At 53.3% G+C, this 25,400-nt stretch overlaps 3 protein-coding genes across 12 annotated transcripts in view; 2 read left to right on the forward strand and 1 right to left on the reverse strand.

Moving 5' to 3' along the window:
• The window catches only part of FOXRED1 (FAD dependent oxidoreductase domain containing 1), a 29,933-nt gene extending 13,983 nt beyond the window's left edge, over positions 1-15,950 (forward strand). For 2 of the 7 annotated variants that reach the window (XM_067563509.1, XM_067563546.1), the window contains exon 12: positions 508-1,967. Coding sequence is in view for 1 of the 7 variants with exons in the window: in XM_067563546.1 (XP_067419647.1) it covers positions 508-560 (53 nt within the window). In the remaining 6 variants the exon portion in view is untranslated. Of the gene's footprint in view, positions 1-507; positions 1,968-2,101; positions 2,295-5,769; positions 5,915-15,815 lie in introns of those variants that run through there. The other 5 variants (XM_067563531.1, XM_067563540.1, XM_067563536.1 and 2 more) reach the window with 5 other exon arrangements.
• On the reverse strand, positions 1,680-15,555 carry LOC137163318 (cryptochrome-1-like). Of its 2 annotated transcripts, none has more exons than XM_067563503.1 (12): positions 15,517-15,555; positions 11,821-11,986; positions 10,311-10,582; positions 9,410-9,604; positions 9,161-9,279; positions 8,015-8,169; positions 6,970-7,110; positions 6,327-6,494; positions 5,751-5,891; positions 4,676-4,827; positions 3,995-4,224; positions 1,680-3,509 (listed from the first exon to the last, which is right to left on the reverse strand). In XM_067563503.1, exons 1-12 carry the CDS (start codon positions 15,528-15,530, stop codon positions 3,433-3,435), a joined length of 1,830 nt encoding a protein of 609 aa, XP_067419604.1. In that variant the 5' UTR covers positions 15,531-15,555; the 3' UTR covers positions 1,680-3,432. The 2 variants fall into 2 exon arrangements, with proteins under 2 accessions (XP_067419604.1, XP_067419598.1); XM_067563497.1 differs by having other exon boundaries at positions 1,680-3,512.
• Positions 15,951-16,966: 1,016 nt separating the features above from the next.
• TIRAP (TIR domain containing adaptor protein) lies at positions 16,967-25,380 on the forward strand. 3 transcript variants are annotated; one of them, XM_067563595.1, is made up of 4 exons: positions 16,967-17,038; positions 20,011-20,058; positions 22,174-22,764; positions 23,155-25,380. In XM_067563595.1, exons 2-4 carry the CDS (start codon positions 20,052-20,054, stop codon positions 23,193-23,195), a joined length of 639 nt encoding a protein of 212 aa, XP_067419696.1. In that variant the 5' UTR covers positions 16,967-17,038; positions 20,011-20,051; the 3' UTR covers positions 23,196-25,380. The 3 variants fall into 3 exon arrangements, with proteins under 3 accessions (XP_067419696.1, XP_067419688.1, XP_067419679.1); XM_067563587.1 differs by lacking the exon at positions 16,967-17,038 and adding an exon at positions 20,719-20,769 and having other exon boundaries at positions 20,010-20,058; XM_067563578.1 differs by lacking the exons at positions 16,967-17,038; positions 20,011-20,058 and adding an exon at positions 20,807-21,524.
• The last annotated feature ends 20 nt before the right edge of the window (positions 25,381-25,400 follow it).

Raw genomic sequence — 25,400 nt, forward strand, 5'->3', positions numbered from 1 at the left:
TTAATCCAACCCTCCTGTTTCTTTGAGGCCTCATTTTTCTGCTCCAATTCCGATTTAGCTAATAATTCTGCCTACCTGCATTGTCCTTGCAGTGTGTCCGTTATCTACAATTGTCTTCTCTTCCCCTCCCACCCTGTTGTATGCTGTTATGTGGATGGCTCGTTCCACCCCAGCGGTGGCTGCATTTCTTTAAATGATCTGTCTGTGCAGAACTTTCAACCCCCCTGCTGGAGTTGCAAACTGCTTTGGCGCCCTTTAGACTGAAGGCACTGTAGGAAGGGAAGTTCACCGGTTCCGCTGGCCATGGAGGGGGGAGAAAACAAACATTCTGACAGCGTCTTGTTCTTGGCTGTAGCAATCCGCCCCTGGGCGCAGGTCCTCTGAGGGCCATAGCAGGGGTTTGATACAGACCATTAACTTCCCAAAATGTGCTGAGATGCCAAGAACAAAACCTCATGAAACCCTGTGAGGGGCTGGCGGGCTTATTGCTGATTCTTTCTGTTGTAGCTGGAGGCCTGGCCAAGGAAGGAGGAGGGTGCCCCTCTCCAGCTGGGGACTGACTGGGTCACTTGTTTTCAACGCAGCCCGTCGGGAGCCCGTGGCCCAGAACTACCAGGGGGTGGAGTGTGGGATCCATCCAAAACACAACCCCCCGTTGATGTTGCTAAAGCCTCCCTTGCCTGAAGTGCTGACTCCGTTTCTGAGGGACAGAATTCAAGGCTGGGATGGGCCCAGTGCAGAGAAGAAAGATCAAAGCTATGGCCGAGGTGACAGATGCGGGACGCACACACTCCTAGTCTCCCCCCGACATGTCCTGGATGCTGGGGCTGACTAACAGCCTGCCTGGGCTGAGATGGGCTTTCCCCTGAGCGGGGCCAGGAACCAGCAGAGCCAGGCTGCTGCTGTCTAGGACTCTGCCCCAGCTGGGAGCCCACCCTCCCTCCTTCTGCAGGGGGCACAGCCTGTGGGGGGGGGGGGTGAGGAGTTTAGAAGCTGAGCTGGGCTGGAGATACCGTAAAGTGGGAAATAGCTGCTCTCCTGTCCCAAAGGTGCTGCGCTCCTCAAGGACGGGAGGGGAGGCAGCTGGCCCAGGAAGACTGCCCAGGCCTGAGCTGCCCCCGTGCAGCTCCAAGCGCAGGTCAGATTCATGTCGTCTCCTCCCTCTGCTTTGTGCTGCAATAACGTGAGTGCACAGCCCGGGGCTGGAGTGGCAGCAGGCGTGTGGCTGAGGCCAAGACGCTCCCCACGTTAAGGGCGGCACTGCAGTTACTGGCAGCTACGCTTGATTCAAACCCCAGCCAAGTCGCTGGGAAAACTGCCCTTGGCAGCAGTGAGCTGTGGCGGGGGGCCCATGCAGGGGCCCATGCAGCAGCTCCTGCCCAGGGCCCCTGGCAGAGGGCAGTGGGGAAGTGGAGGGAGCCAAGAGCAGAGCAGGGAGTGACTGGGTGCTGGGCTTGCACTTACATCCCCTGGGGGCTGCTTACCAGACAGCTGTTGTAAGGCACCACCGTCTGCGAGGGATGCTCTAGGGCACTGTCACCCCCAGGAAGTGTTGCCCCTCAGGAAGTGCTGCCCCTCAGATGCCCCCTGTGACATGCACGCACTGGGTGCTGCTCTAGCCCCCCCGTTTCCATCGTCAGACCCAGGTGGTAGGTGTAGCACATAACATACAGCGAGGCTTTGCCGGCGCTTCTTTGCCCTTCCTTTATTAGCACAAGAAATACACAGCTCTAGACAAATCCACTGGTTCCCTCACCACGCCGCTGCATTCTTCAGGCTGGGGACAGACCCGTGCAGGGCCAGCCAGGCTCCTCGGGCTGCAGCGCATGGCTTGAGTGCTAGACTAGGGAGCCTGCTTGCCTGGACCTCATCTGCTCCAGCCACTTCCTCTTTCCTGTCCCAGACTTCCTCTTGGGGCTCAGTCTGGTTTCATACGTCCCACCACCAGCACCTGCTTCCTGGGCCTGCTTTTGGTAACTTTCTCCCACACCTGGCCCCAGCCCCCTGCAGACGAGCTGCCCCCAGCTCTATCCAGCCTTTTCCCATTATCTATTGACCAGCGTGAGTACAGTCAAAGTGACACACACTCCCTTGGCCTTAGGCTGCTGGGTATCTGCGCCAGGCCCTGTCACAACGGACAGAGTGGAGCTGGTCCGTGCTACAGCCATCTCAGAGAACGGCCAGAATTCCCCACCTCAGTGATACGCAGACTGCAGGTCACGAGTCACAAGTGGCTTGTTGAGGCTGCGGCGGCTCTTGCAGCACCTGCTATTAAAACTGTGTGGTTAAAATAACTTCGCTTGGTTAATAATTAAATACATCCGTTCCAGAGGGGTAGCCGGGTTAGTCTGTATACAGCAAAACCAACCCGAGTTCTGTAGCAGTTTAAAGACTAACCCATTTAATTTCTGCAGGCATAAGCTTTCGTGGGCTGTAATGGCTGCAGAAATTAAATGTGTTACTCTTTAAAGGGCTACAGGACTCGCGTTGTTTTTGCTAAATAAATCAGGATGCTTTTATTAGTAATTAACCAAGTCAGTTCAGTTAGCTTAGTGCTGTAAGAATATAGAGATATAAAACTAAATATTTCCCCTCCTAGCGCTTACATGGGAATCTACAGAACTGTCATAAACACAGCCATGAAGTCACACAGCTGTGGCGCTGGGGGGTTAATGTTGCTTGCTAATTTGGCTCCTGCGCCCCGGAGGGCTGCATATCACTGCCCCAGAGGGTCACACTGAGCCCGCGTCTTCAGCTAGAGAAAAGGCTGCTCAGTGGTTCGGAGAGTAAAGGATTTGGACCCGGCTTTACTCAGGAGTGTGACCATACAGTGTTTGTTTAATAGGCTCTCTTACCTGTCGGCTAAACGTCTGCAACAGCCTGGCTCAAGAAAGCACAGTGCAGGAGGGCGGGGGGGGGGAGGATCGTGGGTGGAAGGCACTTGATTGTAGTTCAAGATACAGGTTCAGTTCCCGGCTCTGCCTCTTTGAGTGATCCGAGCAAGTCAGTTAGGGCAGGTTTTTTCAGGGCTCCGGCAGCTCGCGTTGGAAATCGGTCCTGTAATCTCGGTTTGCCCCAAGCACTGTAGGGTAAAGTTACTCGCACACACTGATCCGCTCCATGGCAATGGCCTTTCCAAAAAAGGACAGTCGGCGTCCGGCCTGGAGGCAGCATAGGACGCACCAAAGGACGGTTAGCTGAATGGGGCTGAACAGAAGGGTACAGCATGAAAATGTTGCCTGAGCCAATGAGAGAGACTGCCAAAACCTCACCGTCACTTCCTCTGGATTTGGGCGGCCAGGGCTCCCGTCAGCCAAGGGAGTAGGTCAGAGCCCAAGTGGGATGTGAGTGGGCTCTCGTGCTCCCTGGCACCAGGGGGGTGCACAGAAGAGACTGGCCCATTGTCAAGATCCACTGGCCGCGGGGAGGAATTCAGCTGCTTTTCGTCTTCGGTTTCTTGGTCAGCAGTTCGGCCACAGAGGGACCAGCAGGCGGCTTCCGTTTGGCCCCTACTGGGAGAAGCAAGCAGCCAGGTTATTTGGCTGAAGAGGGCAGGACCGTCCTGTCTTCCCTGGTCAGGCACCACCCTAGAGACCTAAGGACTGGATGGTGGCAAGCTGGCACAGGTGGGGGCCTCAGGCGCATTTGGCATGTCTCAGCTGGCAGGGAGAACTGGCCAGCAATACAAATAATTCACTAACACTTAGCTCTTGGGAACCGTTCTCAGCCACAAAGCTGAAAGTGCCTTTCAAAGAGGTTGGTGTTATCCCCATTTTATACAGGGGGAAGCTGAGGCACAGGGCGGTCCCGTGACTTCCCACGCTCAGCCAGCAGATCAGTGGCTGAGCTGGATATAGAGCATAGGTCTCCGGAGTCCCAGGTTAGTGCTCTAGCCATGCTCTGGATTCTTTCCTCCCAGCCTGTACCTTGCACTTCACCCCCAGCTCAAGAGAGCCCACGCCACAGAGCAGCTGTGGGCAAGGGTGGTGGTTACCTTTCTTGCCGCCCCCTCCCTGCTGCTGGGCTGTGGGGCTGGCCGAGCGCCGGGCGTAGGCTGCCTTCATCCGCTCCACGTTCCTCTTGCTCACCACCTCGTGCACCACGATGGGCTTGGGGTAATCTCGGCCAATCACGCAGCCCGCCTGCTCCTGCAAGCTTCGCGGCGCCTTCCAAGGCTCGTAGATGTACTCGGCGGGGAACTTCCGGAGGAAGGGGAGGTACTTCCTGCAGGAGGCCCAAGCAGCCCCCCAAGAAACAAGCTGAGGCGGGAATTCAGAGCTGATGCAGGTCCCCCACGTATCCACAGACTGAGGGGGTTAGAGGGGGGTATGGGACTTCTGGCCCACTCACTACTTAGCCTGTCCCCTGAAGCTGCTAGTCGGGGGTGGAAGGTGGCAATCGGTCCTTCCCCCCCTTGGAATGGGACAAGAGCTCCCAATTTCCCCTCCTCACAGACCACCCAACACAGGGTTGCCTTTCAGTTAGACTCAGGCGAACAATCTCGAGGTGGAAGGATTCCCTGCCGCCAGCGGTCCCCTGGGTGGAGACAGATGGCTGGATGGCCCCCCTCCAGCCCCGCTGTGTCCCCTCGGCAATGCCACGCCCCGACACTGCAGCAGACGCCTGCATGCCCCAGGAAGAGGCTGGGCTCTGCTGGACTTTGCCCTGCACCTACTTGATATACTCTCCGCCCTTGTCCGTCTTCTTGCCGAAGGCGACGGGCGAGTAGACACGGAAGAACTGGTGGAAGAAGGCGCTTGCCGACAGCCACTGCCAGTTGCCAGCATTCAGGGACCAGTCAGCATCCAGCAGCAGCTCCTCAAAGACCTGGGGGGGTGGAAGGAGCAGATGTTCTGGGGAAGCATGAGAGCATTCGTGGCCTGCCCCCACTCCCAAAACTTGCTGCTTCCCTTCAGCCTGGGCTCCTGCTGGCTCAAGCAACCTGTGTGGGCAAGGAGTGCAACCAGGAACCCCGCTGCATGAATTGGCACCTCCCAGGAAGTACCAGAATGGGAAGGTAAAGATGGTGCCTATAGATTCCACAGGGGCTGGTGCCAAGAGCCGGGATTCGGGAAGGGCTGCCGTAGGGGTCATGGGAAGGGGTTTGCGGCAGGCCTGTGGCTATCCAGCATGAGGAGCTAGCCACACCGGCCTTCCCCAGTCTGGCTCAGCTGTACGGCAGTGGGCCCAGAGCTGCAGGCAGAGAAGAGCCTCAGATGCTCCCTAATTCATCTGAATGGGTTTGGCGTCTAACTGGATAGGAGGCTGCAGGAGTTCCCATCTCCCTCCCCACCAGAGCAGCCGTCAAGCCAGCACCGTGAGTGACCGCCTGGGGCACCCATGTCCGTGGAGGTCTAGTTCAGCAGCCCCAGGGCAAGCCTGATCTCCCCTCCGGCAGCGGGACCGCAGGCCACGACGTAGCTCCCGCTGCCAGAGGCGGAGATGGGGCAGCTGGACTGGAGTAGGGAGGAAATTCTCAGCCCAGTTCCCAACTGCTCCAAGGCCAGCCTTGCCCCTCGCTGCATCACGCTCCAGCCGTTGGCTGTGGTGGTGGGATCTCCGCCTCCTGCCCCCGCCGTTTGCTCATCGACAGGCCGGGTGGAGAGTTGTGGGCTGGACTCCAGGCTTTCCTGTCTGCAGGACAACGGTGCAGCTAGCCTGCTCTGCAGCTGTCAGCCTGTCTGTTCTTCAACAAAGGCCACGGTTCTGGTGCCCCCCATTTCAGCAGAGCCCCTCGTGACATGCCTGACCTTTTGCCCTTCCTCCCAGGATATCCAGAGGTCTCCTCGAGTCAGGAAGCAGGCCACAGCGTGCCGGGCCAGGTGATGGATCCAGCCTTCAGTGCGCAGCTGGGTCATGATGGCGTCTATGAAAGGGTAGCCCGTCCGGCCCTGCCAGGGGGAAGGGAATCAGAGCTTGAGTTTAAGCCTCCAGCAAACTAATCCAGGCAGCCATGTGCAGGGCCCGCTCCTGGCTGCACCAGGGAGAGGTGGGGCTGGCTTCTAGTGGCTGGACCCACAGAGCTAGGGGACCTACTACAACCACCAGCCAAGGGAGAGCTCTGCTACCTCAAGAGGCAACTACTGTATGTTGAAGCCGAAGGACCAAGGTTCTAGTCCTGGCTGCCCACGCCTGTCTGACTTATCTAGTGACCGTGTCTCAAATGTCCATTCCTCACATGCCGTGCTCCCAGGCCAGCACAACCACTGATCTCCGGGGCATGAGCACTCAGTTCTCAGCGCTTCGTGCTGGGAGGCAGGGGGAGGCCTAGCCACGAGCGCACTAGAACGAAGGTCAGGCATGCCGCCGTGGCCAAAAACGAGTACCTCGCTCCAGGCTCTGAGGTGCTCCGGATGGTCATCCCAGTCCACCTGCACGCAGACGGGGTTGCCTTCCATCCTGCTGAAGTTGGGGATCCCAGCTCCTGCTGTGTAGAAGAACTCCCTCCACAGGAGCTGCCCGTGCAAAGACACGGGCGGGCTGGAGTGTTTCCTCTGCCGAAAACACAAAAGGGCGGAAGTTGTTCTTGTCTCTGGAACATGGGAGAGAAGAGGCCCGGAGAAGAGAGCCAGTGCTGGTCCCCTAGCAGGGGTTACTGCTATTGGCTTCCCAGCCATTCATCTACCCAAACGCCCAGTGGAGGTTAGGGAGGTGCTGAACCATGCACAGCTCTGAACCTCAGCCAGGCCTGGGCTTTCCTGTCAAACTCTGAAACCGTTGACTTAGAGGCAGCGAGAGAGATCTTCACCGACCACGCCAGCCATTCGTGGAGGCTCGTTGACTTAGAGGCAGCATCTTCACCGACCACGCCAGGGAGGTTATGTGCCTACGCAGAGCGGTTTAACTCACTCCAAATGCCCCACATCTGTAAGCTCCAGCAGCCCTTGTGGGGCAGAAGGCCGTGGCCTACCTGAGGCCTAACGCGAGCGCTGGCAAGGAGCTGCCGAGCAAAGCCGCTTTCCTCCTTACCCCCTGGTAGATTTCAGCCAACTTCCACCAGAAGGTTCGCACCGACAAGCATCCAAACTTGATGTAGGGGCTCAGCACGGTGGTGCTAGGGCTCAGGGAGTTGGGCTCAGTGTGGGGCTTTTGGAAATTACACACCCAGGACTGAAAAAGGACAAGAGAAGCAGATTAGAGGTGCCTGAAGCCAGACGGGGCAAAGCCCAGAGGATTGATTCCCTGCCCACAGGAAGAGCTGGTCTAAGCCAGACCCTCCTCCTTCCTGTTAGAGCTGCCTGGGAGTTTTGCAATGACAGGTGTTTTCCATCAAACGCCGACTTGTTGAAAGTGGGAACTCTTCACGGAAACCTATCATTTTAGGGAAACCTGTCAGGAGGGTCTCTCTGGTCAAAAGCAGAGCGAGCCCCACCCCGGAGCAGGCAGCTGGTTTGAGCACTTGCCAAGGAAGTGAGAGAGCCAGGCTCAAGTTCCTACTCGGACTCCAGCAAAGCGGGGGCTTGAACCTGCGTCTCCCCCATCTCGGGCGTGTCCTAACCACCAGGCTGTTTGCTGGTCTGGGGTCTTGTTTTTCTCCAGGCGCTGGAATAATGTGTATAGTGGGGGTGCTGAGAGCCATTGAACCAAACTGTAAACCCTGTATGTGATGGAAACCCCTTCAAGCCAGGGGGTGCAGCAGCACCCCCAGTTCCAGCCCCTACGATCCTGACACCATAATAAAACAGAGAGGGGAGTCGTTCTGGGCACTACATTCTAATGAGCATTTTCCACTCACTTAGCTCAAAAGTCAGTGACCGCAGGTGCAAGGCAACACTGAATTAGGTCTGGGGTCAGTAATGGAACTGCTGGCAGTGCCGTGCTTACAGTCACGGCCCAGGATCTCCCCGGGACACTCCTGCCAATACCCACATGGGCTCAGCATAGTGTTGCAGGGAATCAGAGATGTTTTCTGACACCGTTTGCTTGAACACTCAAGGGCTCAGGGTTAGCCTTTCGTTGCCCCAGGCAGCAGGGGACGCTGAAGGGGACAGGGGATCAATGCCAACTACCATACCGTCCTGTTCATATGCAAGTCAAGCCTGCCAAGTGCCTCAGACTCTCCTCCTGGGTACAGGCGAGGACCTGCTTGCTCGGGGTCCTGACCCAGCTCCTCCAGCGTAGGGATCCCATACTCTGCATCGTGGTTGTCTTTGCAGGGGGTACAGCAATCTGGGGAAATAGGCACAGTCAGTACTCTGTGCACCACCAACACTAATATACACCATCTAGCCTCTTTAGTTAGTTATAGAGTCCTTTGTGAACTAAACAAGGATCGCTGCACCCAGCACTGAAATGCAGCCACCTCTGGAGTGAAACACGGCAGCTGTTTTACAGCCTCAGAACACCACTACAGCAGAGTCTAGGAGAAGAGTCCCATGGAAGCTGCAGGGGGATTTTGGGGAACACACCAGGGGAAGCCTAGAATACCAGTCACAGAAGCTTGCAGTCCATTCTCACTGTCCACAGGTTCTGGTCTATATCCAGCCTGTCACCAGTCCCTTGGAAGTGACCCACACAGTTCCACAGGGACAGCCTCTGGCCCCCAGGACTCTGAGCCTGGGCCTTCAGGCACCAGCAAACCTTTCTCTCCGCGACTCCCTGCGGTGAATCCAGCCAAGCCGGATTCCTGTGGAGGCTTAGACTGGGCCCCGTCAGGGTGCAATGCTCTCCCTGGATGTTTGCAGCAACACAACAAGCAACAAACCTTTGTTAGTCACCCAGCTGCAGAATCCAGAAGCCCTTATGTTAGCACAGAGAGGCAGAGCGAAGCCATAGTCCACCCTGGGCAAGCCAGTGCAAACGCCACCCAGTGTGGGATGGACTCTCTCCCCCTTCCAGTCCCAGCCTGGTGAGAGCAGCCAGCTTCTTCAGAAGCCCACTCTTTATTCTTGGCTGGTCTCAGCCCTTTGTCTCTAGGCAGGGCCAGGCAACTGCCAGAGCCTCCCGCTGTTGAGTGTGGATTGATGGTTCAGCTGCTGGGACTCCCTCTTGTCACTCTGGACCCTCTGTTGATCTGGGTCAGTTTCAGCCAGTTCCTTTACGACCCTATTTGTTCCACCCAGACGACCAGGTGACACACAAACACACACACCTGTGCAGAAGGACACTCAGGCACACATCAGGATCATTACAATATTACAAAACACTTTGTCACACTCACCCTTCAGGTTTTCCAGCGTGGGAGCCGGCATGGGCCGCTCTGGGGGTCCCAGCGACACCAAGAGGGTCTGCAGGCGCACATAGGTCAGAGGCGCCTTGTCGTTGTTCTCAGCAATAACTCTGGAAAATCAAAGGGACCTATCACCAGGGAGAGCCCACAGGGCAATGCCATTCTCCTTTGCTGGGCCTGAAGGGGCTTGAATGCCCAGCAGTGAGTGAGCCTCACAAGGATCCCATTCCTGGCACCCACCTGTCAGTGTCATACAAGGTGTTGGACACTTTCTGAATAACCTGAACGCCATGTTCAGCCGCCAGCCTCGCCACCGCAGCATCGCGCTGCCTGGAGTAGGGTTCCGTGTCTACCTCGAACGTCAGCCGCGTCACCTTCCACGCTTTAAAGAGGCCTGGGAAGATCTCTGCGGGGCGGCCACGCACCACAAACAGCCTGCAGGGACGCCACCAAAACCTGGTCAGTGGGAGGCAAGGAAAACAGCTGGGCACAGAAACCCAGCCGCAGCATCTGGGCTCGAGAGGAAGCATTGCATGATGGGAACTGTAGTCTACACACGGTCATGCCAGGCCACTTCCAAGCGAGATGGAGCAGGGCCCGTTGGGACTTGTCTCCGTGGGTGGCACCTCCATGTCAGAAGTCAGGGCAGCTACAACCTGCTTCATTTTAATGGACTGGGTGTAAAGTGTTGCTCTGGCTTCCACCTCTGACAGCTTAGTCAGGACCACTGGAGCGTGAGATCTCTCAGTGCCGGGTCTTGGCCGTCTCACCCTCGGGGCTCCAATCTATGAGCTGTGCAGAGTCCCTACCCCTTCACAGCCGGGGTGCTGATATAAGCAGCGGTCTGCTTCTCCCAGCGTGGGAAAGAAAATGCAGGCCACATAGCTGGGGAAGAGAGCGGCTAACATTCCCCTCCTGCTGGTGCCCGAGGGACCCAAGGAAGCAGAATTCTAGCATCTATCAGGCCCACCCTGTAAGCCCTATATGTACCCAGCTCACATTGAATGCGAGGCGGGTCCCATGTGGGCAGGACTAGCAGAATCAGGCCCATTGTTTTTCCAGGTGCCAGGGACAACCCCAGCGCTGGAACAGTGCCCCTGACACGCCTTGTGCCGCAGTACAGGACTTGGACAGAACTTGCCTTGAGTTCAGTTTCTGGAGGCTCTCGTCCAGATCTCTCAGTGACTCCACCAGAAACCTCCAGCGGTTGACGCTGACCCGCATGTTCTTTGGGAACCAGGGGTCGAGGATGAAGATGGGATAGAGTTCAGAGCAGTCCGTCATCGCGGCCAGCAGGGCAGGGTTATCATGAAGGCGAAGACCCTTGCGGAACCAGTGGATCGAGCAGTGCTTCATCCTGAGGGTTGGGCCCCCTGGCCTGTACCTCTCTCCTCCCTCGTCGCCGGCTGGGGTCTCATGGGGGCAAAGGAAAACACACAGAACTAAGCATCTTGAGAACAGATGTGTCATGCCGCTCTCCTCCAACCCAACAGCACTGAATGGGCCTTTGGCACTGGCCACACCAGAAATCGTCCCAGATGTGCATTCCCCAAGCCCTTAGAGGGGGGGTAATGCTGTAGGAAGATGCCAGACTGGCATCCCTGGAAACCAATGGCCTTGATTTGCCGACTGAGCAGGTACTGCTTGGGCAGAGCAACCCTCTTCTTCTCCCGCCAACAGGGTTCATCACTGCACACGCGGGGAGCTACGCTGGGGTGACAGGGCGCGCGCTCAGTCTGTGAAATCCATGGCATTTCTGGGAACTCAGAACGTGTCTCACTCTGGGAACGGGGCTTTTTGGTATGGTGGGCACCCATCCACTAGGACAGGGCTGACACCACCTCGTGGCCACTGATTGATAATCAGTCTCTACCAACCTGCACTGGATTTGAACCAGTGTCCTCCAATCCACAGCCCATGACAAATTCCCCAAGTCAGGGCCAACACGTTACTGGACTAATGCAATGGACAAAGAGCACCTGGCTTTCTTCAGAGGAGAAGAAAACCATCACGCACACGGGCCGACTCCTGCTCGGGGCACTTGGCTGGCTTGCCACACCAGAAAGCATCCAAACCTGTACCACAGCTGCTGTTTGATCTCTTCCACGTCCTGTAAATAAGGGGTTAAATCTGGCAGACGCCTTCCCAGACAGAGTTTGGGAGGCAGGATCCAGCGGAAGGGGAGGGCTTTAAAACCCCAGACATTAAAGTCAACTTTGCTGTGTGATTTTCAGTGCAATGCTCCTTCTGTGAGCGCCACTCAGTCTAGCCGTGCAGTTCTCAAAGATATTGAGGGGCCGCACTGAAATCAACGAGCTAGGTTCCTAAGTACCTTAGGATCTGGGAAATGGGTGGGAGTTGGGCACCTGAAGCTTAGGAGGATCCAGGCTCACATGCTCAGGGCTCGGTCCGACCACGCAGCTGCCCAGACTAACTGTGCGCTCACCCAATCTGAGCTGCATGGCCCAGGCCGCAGACTTCCCCCGGTTCCCTGTTGGCAGCAGACCGGCCCTTTCAGGGGAAGCGAGCTAAGCATCGCCAGGGAAGGAGGATCCACCCCAAGCCCGGGGCCCTGTTCCAGGGGTTCATGCCCCGCGCTTTGGTGTCTGTTATCGCCCTGGCAGCGGATGCTGATCTAGGTCCCTGCTCACCTGGATGCTCCGCCTCGGGGACTCGGCGCTGCTCAGAAGGGAGCAGCCAGCGCCTTTCTCCTGCAGAGACCGGACCGGCTCCGGGGCGCTCCAGCCGGGGTGGGAACGCGAGCACACCCCAGCCGGGGCGGGTTTGCTTAGGTAACGCTGGGCTGCCGGCGCCGCCCTGCAGGGGAGGTTATAAAACAAGCGGCTGTCAGTCAGCGGGGAAGGGCAGAGCCGAGCGGGGACGGCCCGGCCCGGCGGCCCGGCCCGTAGGCTGCTCTGCTGCGGGCTGCGGAAGGCGTAGGCGTGCACCAGACAGACAGACAGACGGACGAGTGGGCGGAGTGGAAACCCCGCAGCGCGCAGCGATCTCCGCCCCCGGCCATGCTGGAGGACGGCCCCTGCCTGCCCACGCGGGCTCGCCCAGCTCGGGGTGGGGGTGTCCGCCGAGCCCTGGCCCGCTGCCAGCCGTCGCCCCGCGCGATGCGGTGACCAGCCCGGTTGGCAGGTGCCGGCCCCGCCCGCCCGCGGCGGAAAGGGAGGCGTGTCCGCGGCCCGCAGCTGCACGGCGGCGAGAGGCGGGGCCCGGAGTCCCCGGAGCGGCTCCACGGAGCGCCCCGCGCCGGCCGGGCTGAGTGAGTGAGTGAGTGTCCCCGGCGGGGCCGGGAGCGGGGAGCTCCGGGGGCTCGGTCACCTTCTCCGATCCCTTCCGGCTGGTGGCGGGCCGGGCCGGGCGCTCCTGTGCGCCGTGGACAGGGCAGGGGGCCCTGCCCGCCTGCCCCGCTGGTGGAGAGGGGAGCCCCGGGGCCGGAGCGGGGAAAAGCCGCAGATCGCCGCCCCCGCGCAGTCCTGGGTTCCCGGGCGGCGGGGCAGGAGCTCGGTGTCTTGCCCTGCCCGGCTCTGCGCGGCCCGCCCGGACCCCGGCCGCCTTTCTCCGGAGCGGGCTGGAGGGGTTTGAAAAGTGCCGCCGGCGGCCGACCGCTCCCTCCCCACCCAGGTCCCTGGCTCGGCCGGGTGCGGGCCTTGGCCTTGCCCCGGTGGAACGAGGCCTCTAGAGCCGAGGATGTTCCAGGAGCGGCGCGAGGGCAGGACCACGGCTCCGCACTGCTCCCTGCCCCAGACGAGCACTGCCGGGAGCTGCCCCGAGCAGAGGCGGGCCGCTGTGTGACTTTGTGCCCTTTGCCCTCGTTTACCGTGGGAAATCTGCACCGCGCTGAGTGAAGACAATACCGTGGGGCATTGCCCCCCCTCTGGCCTGGCCCCTTCCGACCTGTGGAGCGTGAGCCCTGAGCTGTGCCAATAGAGAAATCTCTGCAGCTCCCCCCTTCCCAAACCTTCCCTCACACAATCATTAGGAGTTCGGGGGCAAGGCCCCACAATGTGCTCCACCTTTTATGAGACAAATGTGAACTGCCCCTGTGCCAAGTCGCTCCCACTCTGAAGGACAGACGCAGGGATGCACTGGGGCAGCTTAGGTGCTAATTTGAGTATATCATCACTCCCTCCCAGGAGCACAGAGGCCCTTTGCTGCGGTGCACAACGGATTGTTACCATAGGGTCATTTGGGAGCCCTAGGACTGCATCTGCTGCTTTGTTTGATTTATTATTTCGTTATTACTAAGCATTGGCTTGTTAGAGTAACAGGAGGGCTGGGACAGGGCACACACTGATCTACTATCGGAGGGTCACTCGGGCACCAAGAGGGCAGACATCGGCGTGCTGTCGGAGAGCTGTGGAGCCACGCACACTGGCTCGTTATTGTGGGTTTGGTTTTGAGCCCTGAGACTGCGCCCTTAGTTTGTCGTAGGGTCGTGGGCATTGTGCTGGGGGGAGTTGGGTGAGCGAAAAGGTGGGGAAGGGGGCATTTTTATCCATATTTGAAGCATTTCTTTTAGGGGGGAAAATACAAGTTACAACTGGGCAAACAAATATAATTTTTTTTTTTAAATCAGATTTTTGGCCCCAAGCTCCCCAGTCTTAGCAGTGTCATTTTCAGACAAGATTTGGAAACAACCAACCCCAGAAGGATACAAATCATGTGTTAGAGGAAGGGTGCATACCATTCTCTAGTATCATTCTTCTGCTTCTTCGTATGGCTGATGTAAATATAGAACAACAACTATAATTTTACATTCAGATGGCTAAGCCAGGTAACTGCGTCTGGAGTAGCAGAGTGTATTGCTGTGATGCCTCCTTTGTATTTGTGAATCGGACGTGGAGTTGTTCTATATTCCTCGGTCTGTTCTAGATGACCACAGTCACACACTGGAGAATCTTTAATTTTCCATTTGTGGAGCGAATATTCGCATCTGCCCCGGTTTGCCAGATGCAGTTTAAGGTTGCCCCTAAGCTTCATGGGAGATTGAAGCCAGTGATTTTCTCTGTCAGGTCTTTTATGAAGTGATTATTTGTAACTTCTCGTGAACTCATTCGACTTTCCAAGCTCCATCAGGGTTGAAGTTGCATTGTTGAAGGTTAAATGCGTGGATCCAAAAGGGCTTATGTGACTTCAAGTGGTGGTGAGGGACGTTGTTAAGGTCCCGGTGGATGGGAAGACATTCGTTTTCCATGATCCTGTGGAATTCCCAAAGGGTTGGGGCATCACAGCAAATGGATGGGGGAGTGATGTGCAATAGTCAAGGTGTTGGAGTTGACTTGAAGGTTCCAGTGATGAACTTCCGGTCCATAGCAGTGCACGGTACTTGGCGACGGAGTACACAAGGGCCATCGCTGATGTCTGTAGCACTGATGCCCCCTAGCTTGTGCTTGCCAGTTTCTGGACCAGGCTGACCCTTGTCTTCGTCTTGGCAGCTACCTTCTTCAGATGGTCGTGGAAGGTCAGCGTGCGATCCAGCTTCACTCCGAGATAGGTCAGAGTGGGGTCATGTCAACAGCGTTGCCGCAGAAGGTCGCTTTCAGGGTGCGCTTAGTGTTCCTGTTATCAAGATGGAATTCTGTGACCGTTGATTTGCGAGGGCTTGGCTTGAGCCTCCACTTCTGGAAATATTCCTCCGTGGTGTTTAGGTCCCCATTCAAAGTGGGCTTGGGGTCGCTGATGCCAGGGCAACATCTAGCATCATAATGTATAGTCTCACTGCCCCTTTCCCCATCTGTTTGTTGTATCCATCATTTCTTGTCTTCAGGGTAGATCGATGTAAAGCAAGGCAATTTAAATCACCAAGAGTAAATAATTGATTTAAATCAAGTTTCCCACTGATACTACTTCACATATTTCTTAAACATTGGTGTAGATCTGATCACTAAAACATGTTAATTTACAACTCAATACAGCATTTTACAACATCTAGGAGGGTATACTTTGTGTACATTTTTAGATAACTTGATTTTTATTAATTTAGGAAATAGTACATAATACTTATTACCTGCATCAAGCTGCAGATGCAGCAGCAGTACATTAGGAGTGGTAAGAACTAAATCACACACACAAACAAATGACACCCAGTGGCAACTGGCAACTCTAGATTTCTCTTACTGCAGCTTTCTGTACCATACACTTGGGTGATAGATTCTAAACCTAGTTAACTAATTAAACAAGCCATAAGGATTAGCTAAGCTAAAAAAAAATTTCTAGCAACATCCAACATAGCAAACAGCTTGGGAATGTACTTGTTAAATCACACTTATAATAAAAGGCATAGAGAGAGTCTTGAAGAATGATGCATTGCAAAGCGAATTATTTAAGTTACTAACCAGTTAATCCACATTGTTCTTCAGACATATCCACATCTTCATCCACATCATTTTCTCCCAATAAGCAGTTTTCATTATGATGTTTCTTTCTTGCAGCTAGGCCCTGTATCTCCTTCTTGCACGTCTTACACTTGACATGTTTTCCTTTTTTACCCAGGGAAGGCATTTCTTCAAAATATTCCTAGGTAGGGTCTCTCTTACGCCCAGAAGCCATGACAGTTTTTCTGTGGCAAAGCTGTGGGGATATATAGGAAGCTGTGTGTGTACTGAATAATGTCTTTTTTTTTTTTTTTTTCCAGTCCACTCCACTGTTCCTTTCTACTTTGCCTCCGTCCTTTGTCTCTCTGTCTTTAAGACAGTGTCTTAACTAGCTCCTCTGCCTTGCTTCGCCCAGCTCCAACACCACATGAGCACAGAACAACAATCCTATCCAGCCTGTGTCTTTCTTTGCACGTGACTTTAGTCTGCTGAGAAACAGAAACTGAAAGCCCAGAACTTTGAAGAAGCAAGAGCTGGTGGTTAGCCTGGACGGACTAGAGCCATTAATTCAGAAACTGAAAGCCCAGAACTTGCAAGAAGCAAGAGCTGGTAGGTAGGTTGGACAGACTTAATTCATTTTTATGAGTCTGTAACTGTAGGTTTAGCATGTTTGTGATGGGATTTAATTGTAACTGTTATTTTTTAAACCAGAGAGAGTATTTTATTGATGATTTAAAAAAATAAAATAAAATAATCTGATTTTTATCCACCCTACTTGTCTTAGACTGTAAGGTCTTCTGGGTAGGGACATCATTGTGTTCAGCACCATACAAATATGTAACAAAATGTGGTTGGTGCTTTTGGGGATACCCTCATATAGATAAATAATTACACATAGCTGGTTGGGGTTTTTTAATTAAATTAAATTATACACACAAAGCCTAATTAAAATGTTTCCGCACTCTCTTCCTCCCGACCATCTTGTGTAAAGATCATCTGTGCAAAAGGGTGTTTGCTAGAGAGAGATTGTTGTATCTATTATGTTGTCGTCTTAATTAAATTGTATTGTAACCAAGGAGGGAGACAAGACCACGTAGTAAACCCTGAGATCAGCTTGCCAGAAATAATTGTACTGTGTTCTTGGAAATATAGTGTGTGTGCGCGCGCGCATGTGTGCTTGTGTTTAAGAAGATGAGAACGGCCATGAGAGGATCTAGCCCAGGATCCTGTCTTCCGACAGTGGCCGGTGCCCGGTGCTTCAGAGGCAATGAACAGAACAGGGAAATTACTGAGGGATCCATCCCCTGCCGTCCAGTCCCAGCTTCTGGCAGTCAGAGGTTTAGGCACATCCACAGTGTGGGATTGCGTCCCTGATATCTTGGCTAAAAGCCATTGATGGACCTACCTTCCATTAATTTATCTAGTTCTTTTTTGAACCCTGTTATAGTTTTGGCCTTCACAACATCCCCTGGCAATGACTTCCCCAGGCTGACTCTGCGTTGCGTTCGTTCGGTGACCCTTGGTTCTTGTGACATATGAAGGGGTAAGTAACACTTCCTTATTCACTTTCTCCACGCCATTCGTTTTGTAGACTTCTATGATACCCCTCTCAGTCGTCTCTTTTCTAAGCTGGACAGTTCCGCTCTTTTTAATCTCTCCTCATATGAAAACTGTTCCATACCCCTAATAATTTTGGTTGCCTTTCTCTATACTTTTTCCTATTCTAGTATGTGTTTTTTTGAGATAGGGCGACCAAAACTGCATGCAGTATTCAAGGTGTGGGTGTACCATGTGGTATTATGCTATTTTGTGTCTTACTATTTATGCCTTTCCTAATGGTTCCTAACATTCTGTAAGCTTCTTCGACTGCTTTTTGCTTCACATTGGGCAGATGTTTTGAGAGAATTATCCACAATGACTCCAAGATCTTTCTTGAGTGGTAACAGCTAATTTAGACCCCATCATTTTGTATGTGCATTTGGGATTATGTTTTCCAATGTGCATTACTTTGCATTTATCAACATTGAATTTCATCTGCCATTTTATTGCCCAGTCACCCAGTTTTGTGAGATCCCTTTGTAACTCTTCACAGTAGTTTTGGACTTAACTATCTTGAGTAGCTTTGTATCATCTGCAAACTTTACCACCTCACTGTTTACCCCTTTTCCCAGACCGTGTGTGAATATGTTGAATGCTACTGTCCCAATACAGTTCCTTGCAGGACTCTGCTATTTACCTCTCTCCATCGTTTTGTTTCCTATCTTTTAACCAGTTACTTATCCATGAGAGGGACCTTCCTTCTTATCCAATGACAGCTTACTTTCTTAAGAGCCTTTGGTGTGGTGCCTTGTCAAAGGCTTTCTGAAAGTCCAAGTACACTGTAATTAATCACTGAATCACCCTTGTCCACATGCTTGTTGACACCCTCAAAGAACACTAGTAGATTGGTGAGACATGATTTTCCTTTACAAAAGCCATGTTGACTCTTCCCCAACAAATTGCTTTTATTTATGTGTCTGATAATTCTGTTCTTTTCTGTAATTTCAATCAATTTGTATGGTACCGAAGTTAGTCTTACACCCCTATAATTGCCAGGATTGCCTCTAGAGCCTTTTAAAAAAATTGGTGTCACATTAGCTACCCTCCAGTCATCTGATACAGAGGCTCATTTAAGTGATAGGTTACACACTATAGTTAATAGTTCTGCAATTTCAGATTTGAGTGCTTTCAGAACTCTTGGGTGAACACCTTCTGCTTCTGGTGATTTATTATACTTTATTTTATCAATTTGTTCCAAAACCTCCTCTACTGATGCCTCAATCTGGGACAGTTCCTCAGATTTGTCACCTAACAAGAATGGCTCAGATGTGAGAATCTCTCTCACATCCTCTGCAGTGAAGACCAATGCAAAGAATTAATTTAGCTTCTCCATAATTGCCTTGTCTTCCTTGAGTGTTCCTTTAGCACCTTGATCATCCAGTGGCTCCAATGACTGTTTAGCAGGCTTCCTGCTGCTGCTGTACTTACAAAAAATTTTTGCGTTAGTTTTTGTGTCGTTTGCTAGTTGTTCTTCAAATGCTTTTTTGGCCTGCCTAATTACACTTGTCTTGCCAGAGGTTATGCTCCTTTCTCTTTTCCTCAGTAGGATTTGATTTCCAATTTTCAAAATATTCCTTTTTGCCTCTAACTGCCTCTTTTACTCGGCTGTTTAGCCATGGTGGATTTTTTTGGTCGTCTTTTTGGTTTTTTGTTTTATTTGGGGTATGCATGTAGTTTGAGCCTCTCATATAGTGTTTTTAAATAGTTTCCTTGCAGCTTGCAGGCATTTCACTCTTGTGACTGTTCTTTTAATTTCTTTTTAATTTAATATATATAAAAATCGTATGTACCCAATGTGTATCTTGATGCAGTGTGATATCTGTCAAAGACAAAAATCTCTTAGCAGTACTTGAGCTCCTGAGTTAAGTCATCTCTGGCAGAAATAGTCTAGCAGTATTCACAGATGGGGTGATCCCCTCAGAGGGACGGAAGTCACCCCAGATCCTCCTGGAGTTCAGTGGTGTTCTTTCCAGCACACTGCTGCCATCACTGGGTGCTTGGAACTTGAGGAGCAGTGGCAAGTAGAGCCCCTTGCCAGTTCAGGGACTTGGGCAATGCAGATCCCACAGAGCACCCCAAAGACTGGAGCTGAAGCAGAGCCTGCCTGTCACCCCTGTGCCAGAGGATGAAGCCTGTGGGAGCCCGATGGACAAGGCAGGCTGCAGAAAGCCTGCACATGGGTGGGACCACCCCGCTGTTTGAGTTATGCTCCTGGGGCGGAGGAACAGTTTTTACGTGGCCAGAGCCTGCCTGTTTGCATCCCGGTAGGATAGACTTAAGCCCAGGTGACCCTGCTTTGCAAAGAGGGTGCTCTGCTCACGTTCCCTAGGATTCCTATTTGGCACCTTGGGGTGTATTTCCACAAGCTGCGGTCATCCAAGCATTGCACTTCTCTAAGCAAAGTTTGAGCATCAGCTATAAATGGCCTTTGCTTCATTTCCTTATTTTAAAGAAACTGCTTGTTCGACAATAAGGATCCAAACACGCTCCAGCGCCTGCTGTTGCAACACAAGAGAAGCCCAAGTATCCAGTCCTGTGCTGGCTTTTAGGGGCCGGCTGTCCCCCTCTTGTGCTACAGCCAGTATTCTCACCCGCACCCGGGACTCCTTAGGGTGTGATATACAGGAGAGTTTTTTAGTCAATGGATTTTAGTACAGGCTGGATGGCCTTAGAGCCTGACATGCCGTGTTGACCCCAGAGCAGAGAGAGAGCAGTAAAACACTGATCATTCCTTCCCCAGGAGTTGGGGGCCGGGGTGTTTATTCTGGAATTTTACAGCATCTAGCACAGGGGGTCCTGCTCTTTGACTGGGGCTGTGGTCATACAAATACATCACATCCTAAATTTAATACCTGCATGAAAGTAAGCATGACCGCTGCTGACCGGTCATCCTTTCCCTCCCTCTCTCTGTTCCAGGTCAGGATTGATGTGGGCGGCTCTTGTCTGTTACTCCTGATATGGCTGGTGAGTAAACAAGCTCTGTCTCCTAAGCAGCATGATCTGATTGACTGAGGGGCTGAGAAGAGGAAGCAGAGCGTCTGTCCCAGCTCTGCCCCTGACTTGCGATGAGCCTGGGGGAGTTGTTTTTACTCTTGTGCGACTTCCCCATTCGCTGAGAAGGGACGTAAGTGAGCCACTAAGGACCCCTCGTCCATTTAAATTGCTCACCTTTGTATGATTCTAAATGAACTGTATCCGCTCAGGACAGGGACCTGGCTGTTGCTTCAGATAGCCTCAGTAGAGATCTCGGCTTGATGCACAGCTGCAGTCCAACACCCCCTCTTCTCCCCGCCACCAAACCTAGCAAGTAAGATGGTAGGCTGGCTGAGGAATGGGATGGAGAATACAGAAACCTATAAACTGACAGATCTAAGTCAACTCTGTGGCCCCATCTGGAATACCACGTGCCGGCCTGTCTCTAGGAGGGTGATGGGAGCTAGAGACGCTTCTGAGAAGGGCAACAAAGCTGGGAGAACTTTCCCTAGGAGAAAAGATGGGATTCTTTCTCTTAGGAAGGAGACCAGTAAGAGGGGAAGTGTAGCAGAGGCTTTGGGTCCAACCGTTGCCTCAGTTTCCTCTCCTAGATGGGGATCCGCTAACTTCCAGTGTGTTTGGATCACGAAGGTGACCTCACCCTCCAGCACCGTCATGCGAGTCCCACCTCTGGGAGTTCAGGTCAGAACAGAATCCCAAATCTTCCGCCGCAGCCACAGCCCTTCATTTCTGCGCCCGTCCTGTCCCGTAACAATTTCGGGCCTTTCTCCTAAGTGCCAGTCAGGTACTAGATGTCGAAGTATCCAGAGTTATCCAATGAGTGATGACACTTTCCGACGGGCATGGTGTGAGGTAGCTAGAGCCTGACAGAGCCAATGCGGGGATGTCAATCACTCCTGTGCTAGGCTCCAGCCAGGAGCTGGGCCGGTGACTCTCAGGGCGGCTGGTGTCTAAGCGGCTCAGTCTGCCCAGCTCCCTGCCTGGCTTGGAACGCTCCCTGCCCGAGAGTGGTGACAGACTCCACAGGCCTTAGCTTCCTCCATCTCCTGCCTCGCCCTGGCCTGACCGCCACCACGCTGACCATTGGGCCTGACCATCCGCATATCCATTTCTGACACATTAAAACTCCTGTTTCAGAGCTTGCGCTGGTCTCTGACTGTAACAGTTGGGGGCAGATCATCCCACATCTGCTACTGCAGGGCACTTCCCCTGAAGCATGTGGTGCTGGAGCCAGACACTGGGCTAAGTGGACCTCAGGTCTAATCCAGTTTGGAAGTTCCCATGTAAACCTGACTTAAACCCTAATGTGGAGCAGCACCAGGGAGTGGGGGAGATGAGAGCCGACGTAAGCGGGAAGGAGTCAGGTTTCACACTTCATCCCACAGCAAGGCTGCCCCATCTGGGGTGGAGCGCAGCAGCCACCATCCCACAGAGCGGTGAGTGGAGGGGAAAGCTTTGCCCAAGGGCACCAGGGCAAACATTAGTCTGCCAACCACCCTCAAGTGCCTGTGCAGAACAGAGAGCTTCAGTATTTACGAGCTCACCAGAGTCCCACCTGCAGTAAACTACCTGGAGCTGGGATCTCCCTCTGCAGGAAGAAGGACAGAGTGATCCAAGCTGGGTCTCTACCTTGAGATTCCAGAGTCTGGGAATTTGAGACCTGATACCCGGTAAGACCAGGGGCTCCAATTAAACCTCCGTGAAAGCCAGAGGTGTTTTTTAATTGGCTTTTGATTACAGGCCAGCCATTCCGATCACAATCTCCCTGTGCTCTTCCAGGCCTGTAGATGTAGGAAAGGCCTCTTTCTCTCTCTATATGGTGTTGCTCTAGACCGGTCTGCTGCACCAGAAGGGCTGGCTCCGCACACTGCTCCACCTTCGCACCAGATCTGTCTGCCCAGCTCCTGGGGCCGCCAGGACTGACGCTTGGTCTCTGCAGCTCTGGCTCCCAGATGGCCCCCCGATAAGAAAGCAGGAGGTTCAATGGGAGAGGCTTCTTGTGCTGCCCGGGGAGGGGCTGTGAATGTGCCCGGGAGGCATTTTAGCCTTCAGTGAATCTTACTCTGAATCTTTTAACCTCCACAGGCTGGCTCAGGCAGCTCCTCCGGAAACCCAAGCACAGCTCCAGCTCTGATGCTGTCCCCAAACAGTCACCACCCTCCTCCTCCTCCTCGGTGACAACTGCCAGCCCTTCCGCCAGCCATTCAACGGCCAGCCCAGGGCAAGGGCCTTCTGCCTCCCAGCTGAGCATCAGCAGCCCCGGGAGTGCCCGCTGGGCCAAGAGCTACGACGTGTGCATCTGCCACAGCGCCAAGGACTTGCAGTTTGTCGAGGAGATGGTCTCCTATCTGGAGAACGCTCCCGAGGGCATCCGGTGCTTCCTGCAGTTGCGGGATTCCATGCCGGGGAGCCCCATCACGACAGAGCTGTGCGAGGCCGTTCAGGGCAGCCACTGCTGGGTCATGGTAATAACCCCCAACTTCCTCGAGGACCCCTGGTGCAGGTACCAGATGCATCAGGCATTGGCAGAGTCGCCGATGGCCAACGGGCGCACCATCCCCGTGCTGAAGGACATTGACCGGCGAGATTACCCCCGGGAGCTGAGGTGCCTGTATTACATCAGTGTGACGCTCAAGGAGAACGGCTTCAGGCAAATTAAAGCCACGATCCTGCGCTGTAAGTAAACCGAAGGGGGCAGTTGACTTATTAACGGGCTCTTGTAGGATATTTGCTCTTCGCTCTGCACGTTCTAAGCTAAACAACCTGGAGCGGCCCTTCGATCAGACCCTGCATTTCTATAGCACCTTCTAATAGCAAAAAGCTTCTGGGCTTTAGGGATGATGCCTGCCATCTGTGGGGTGAAACACAGCAGCTGTTTACAGCTCACAGACTCTGTACAACATTCTGGGATGGGAAGATCTAAAGAGAAGGGGCTGAGGTTCTGTATCCGTTCTAGTGGGTACGGTATAAGTTAGCTCTCTGGAAGGAGAGGTACCAATACAAATTGCAACGTGACAACCAGCCGATATCCCTTAGTGACCCTGGTTTTTGTCCTGTGTCCCTCAGACCTGCAGGAGCTCTGTCGAAGCACCGCGAGCGGAATATAGTGACTGGAGTCCTGCAGGGGAAGGGAGTGCCTTGAGAAAGCGGATCCTGGCAGAAGGGAAATGGATCAAGAATCCCCACTGCTATCTCCAAAGTGTGCTGCTGCTGCCGCCTTTGATCTCCGTGGAGAGCAGATTGCAGGGAGGCTGCGGCTAAATTCCCGGATCCACAAAGCAGCTATAGAATTGCAATGGGGACAGACTCCCACGAGGGCTTCTGAATGGAAATGTCTCTCTCACATCGGGCAGCTCTGCACCAGGAACACTAATATCAGGCACTGCTGAGGGGACAAGCAGAATGGCTTAACGCCAATAGAGAGCGGGGCTTACACATGGCTTCTGGTGCTAAAGACTTGGAAGAAGCATGAGGCTTGCTCCAGGTTGTACTGTACAGTACAGGGGACGTGGCGTGAGCTTCGGTGACTCCAAGCAACACTGTAGTCGAGGGCAAAGATGGCTAAATGGTGTTTACCCACTTCTCATTGGAGCATAGGTTAGCTTGGTTTACCCACTTCCTTTTTTTTACCACTGACTCCAAGTAATCCTATGAATATTGAGGTTCGTGATACCGTCCTCACTTGGGGTCTTGGAGCCCAGACAGGATTGTCAGATCCCGACCCTGCATTGCAGCATCTGCATCGCGCGGTGCTTGGGCTAGCCTTTCTCCAGGCTTTCCTGGTAGCTCTGTTCAGATTGCTCAGCACTCGCTATGTTGGTGTGGAGCGGGGGAGCTGAAGCTCTGATCAGTCCCATGGGCTTGCTCTGGAACCAAGTGGCCTTGCTGATTTAAGAGGCATGTCCTATGGCCCTAGGTAGACTGTAAAGGCTTGTCTGGGAGTTTTAAGTAACTACCATGTTTTTTAAATACACCTTTTATCCTACTCTCGACAGGCCCTAAGAGCTGACCCCAGATGGGTATTGTGTAGACAAGTTTGTCCAGATCAGTAACTGGAATCCATTTGCTGTGGGGCCGATGGAAACCTCTTTCCATGCTCAGCGCTGTCCAGCCACTTGCTGAAATCTACCTCTGGCCCCCCCGCTTCTCGTGTGCAGAGACCAAAGTGTGTCCTGGGAATTCTTTGTGGTGTCCTTCACCAGGAGGACTTGTTCTTAGCATCCCCCCAGACCCTGCTCCCTAGGGCTGCCTAAATGCAGGGGTGGAGAAATGTACTCTGCACTGCCACCCATGGAAACCCAAGAGTCTCTTCTGTTGACGTTCACTAACTATAGGACAGCAGATAATCTACCTCTGTCTAAGGTACCTGTATGCCTCCCCCCATCACAATATTGGAGCATCTTTACTGTGTTGAGCCTCACAACACCCGGTGAGCAGGGCAGTGCTATTATCCCCAAGCTGAAACACAGAGAGGCCATGTGACTTGCCCAGGGGCCCATAGGCAGTCCATGACAGAGCTAGACTTTGAAGCCAGGTCTCCCATGTCCTAAGCTAGTGCCTTAACTGCTGGAACATCCTTCCTTTCATAGGCAGCTAAATCTTTAATGGTTTTCTAAGAGCCAGTTTTGAGCTGGTACAACACACACGCTTTCCTATGTTACATTTCTTGAAGCCCAAGGAGTATATCAGCTGACAAGAAGTTTCCCTTTGGAGCTGTGACACTCCTATGAAGAGGAGCTACACATAGGCTTGTCTTTGGCATTTTGAGTGTAACGTCACTTTTTTTTTTTAACAACTGTAATTTAAATGTGTGCACAAATGAATGCAGAAAAGTGTTTTTTTTTAAATCAGATCTCTTCTCGTGCTTTTTTTTTTTTTTAATGAGTGGATCTAATGCTGGTGAAAAGGGCTAAACCGAGAGCTCACAGAGACCTGTTTAGCCCTAGAACTGCTGCTCATATTGTAAACTGCTTTTCTTCTTCTTCTCTGCTTTCCACCTGCCCCTCCTCCATGCACACTTCTGAGCCCAGACCAGAAAGGACTCTGCCGTGGGAGAAGAGTTGAGGCTTGTTTAGGCTCTGGCTTTGTCCTGTTTAGGAAAAGTGGCTGAGTTTTTAGTTTAGGCTTAGCTAATACCCTAGTTAACCCCAACCTAAACTTCATCATTTTGCTAGCAGCGGTGCGGAATCATACCTTGTAGCATGTCGCTGAGCTGTAGCCTAGGAAAGTTGGAGGAATCCATGTTACTCTGTTAAGATCCTTAAAACAAAAGACTCTGGCAGTGGCTGCTTACATTTTTTTCCAACAACCCG

This window comes from Emydura macquarii, unplaced genomic scaffold (genome assembly GCF_026122565.2).
Source record: "Emydura macquarii macquarii isolate MOO-44397 ecotype Brisbane River unplaced genomic scaffold, CSIRO-AGI_Emac_v2 contig_312, whole genome shotgun sequence".
Taxonomy (NCBI): Eukaryota; Metazoa; Chordata; order Testudines; family Chelidae; genus Emydura; species Emydura macquarii.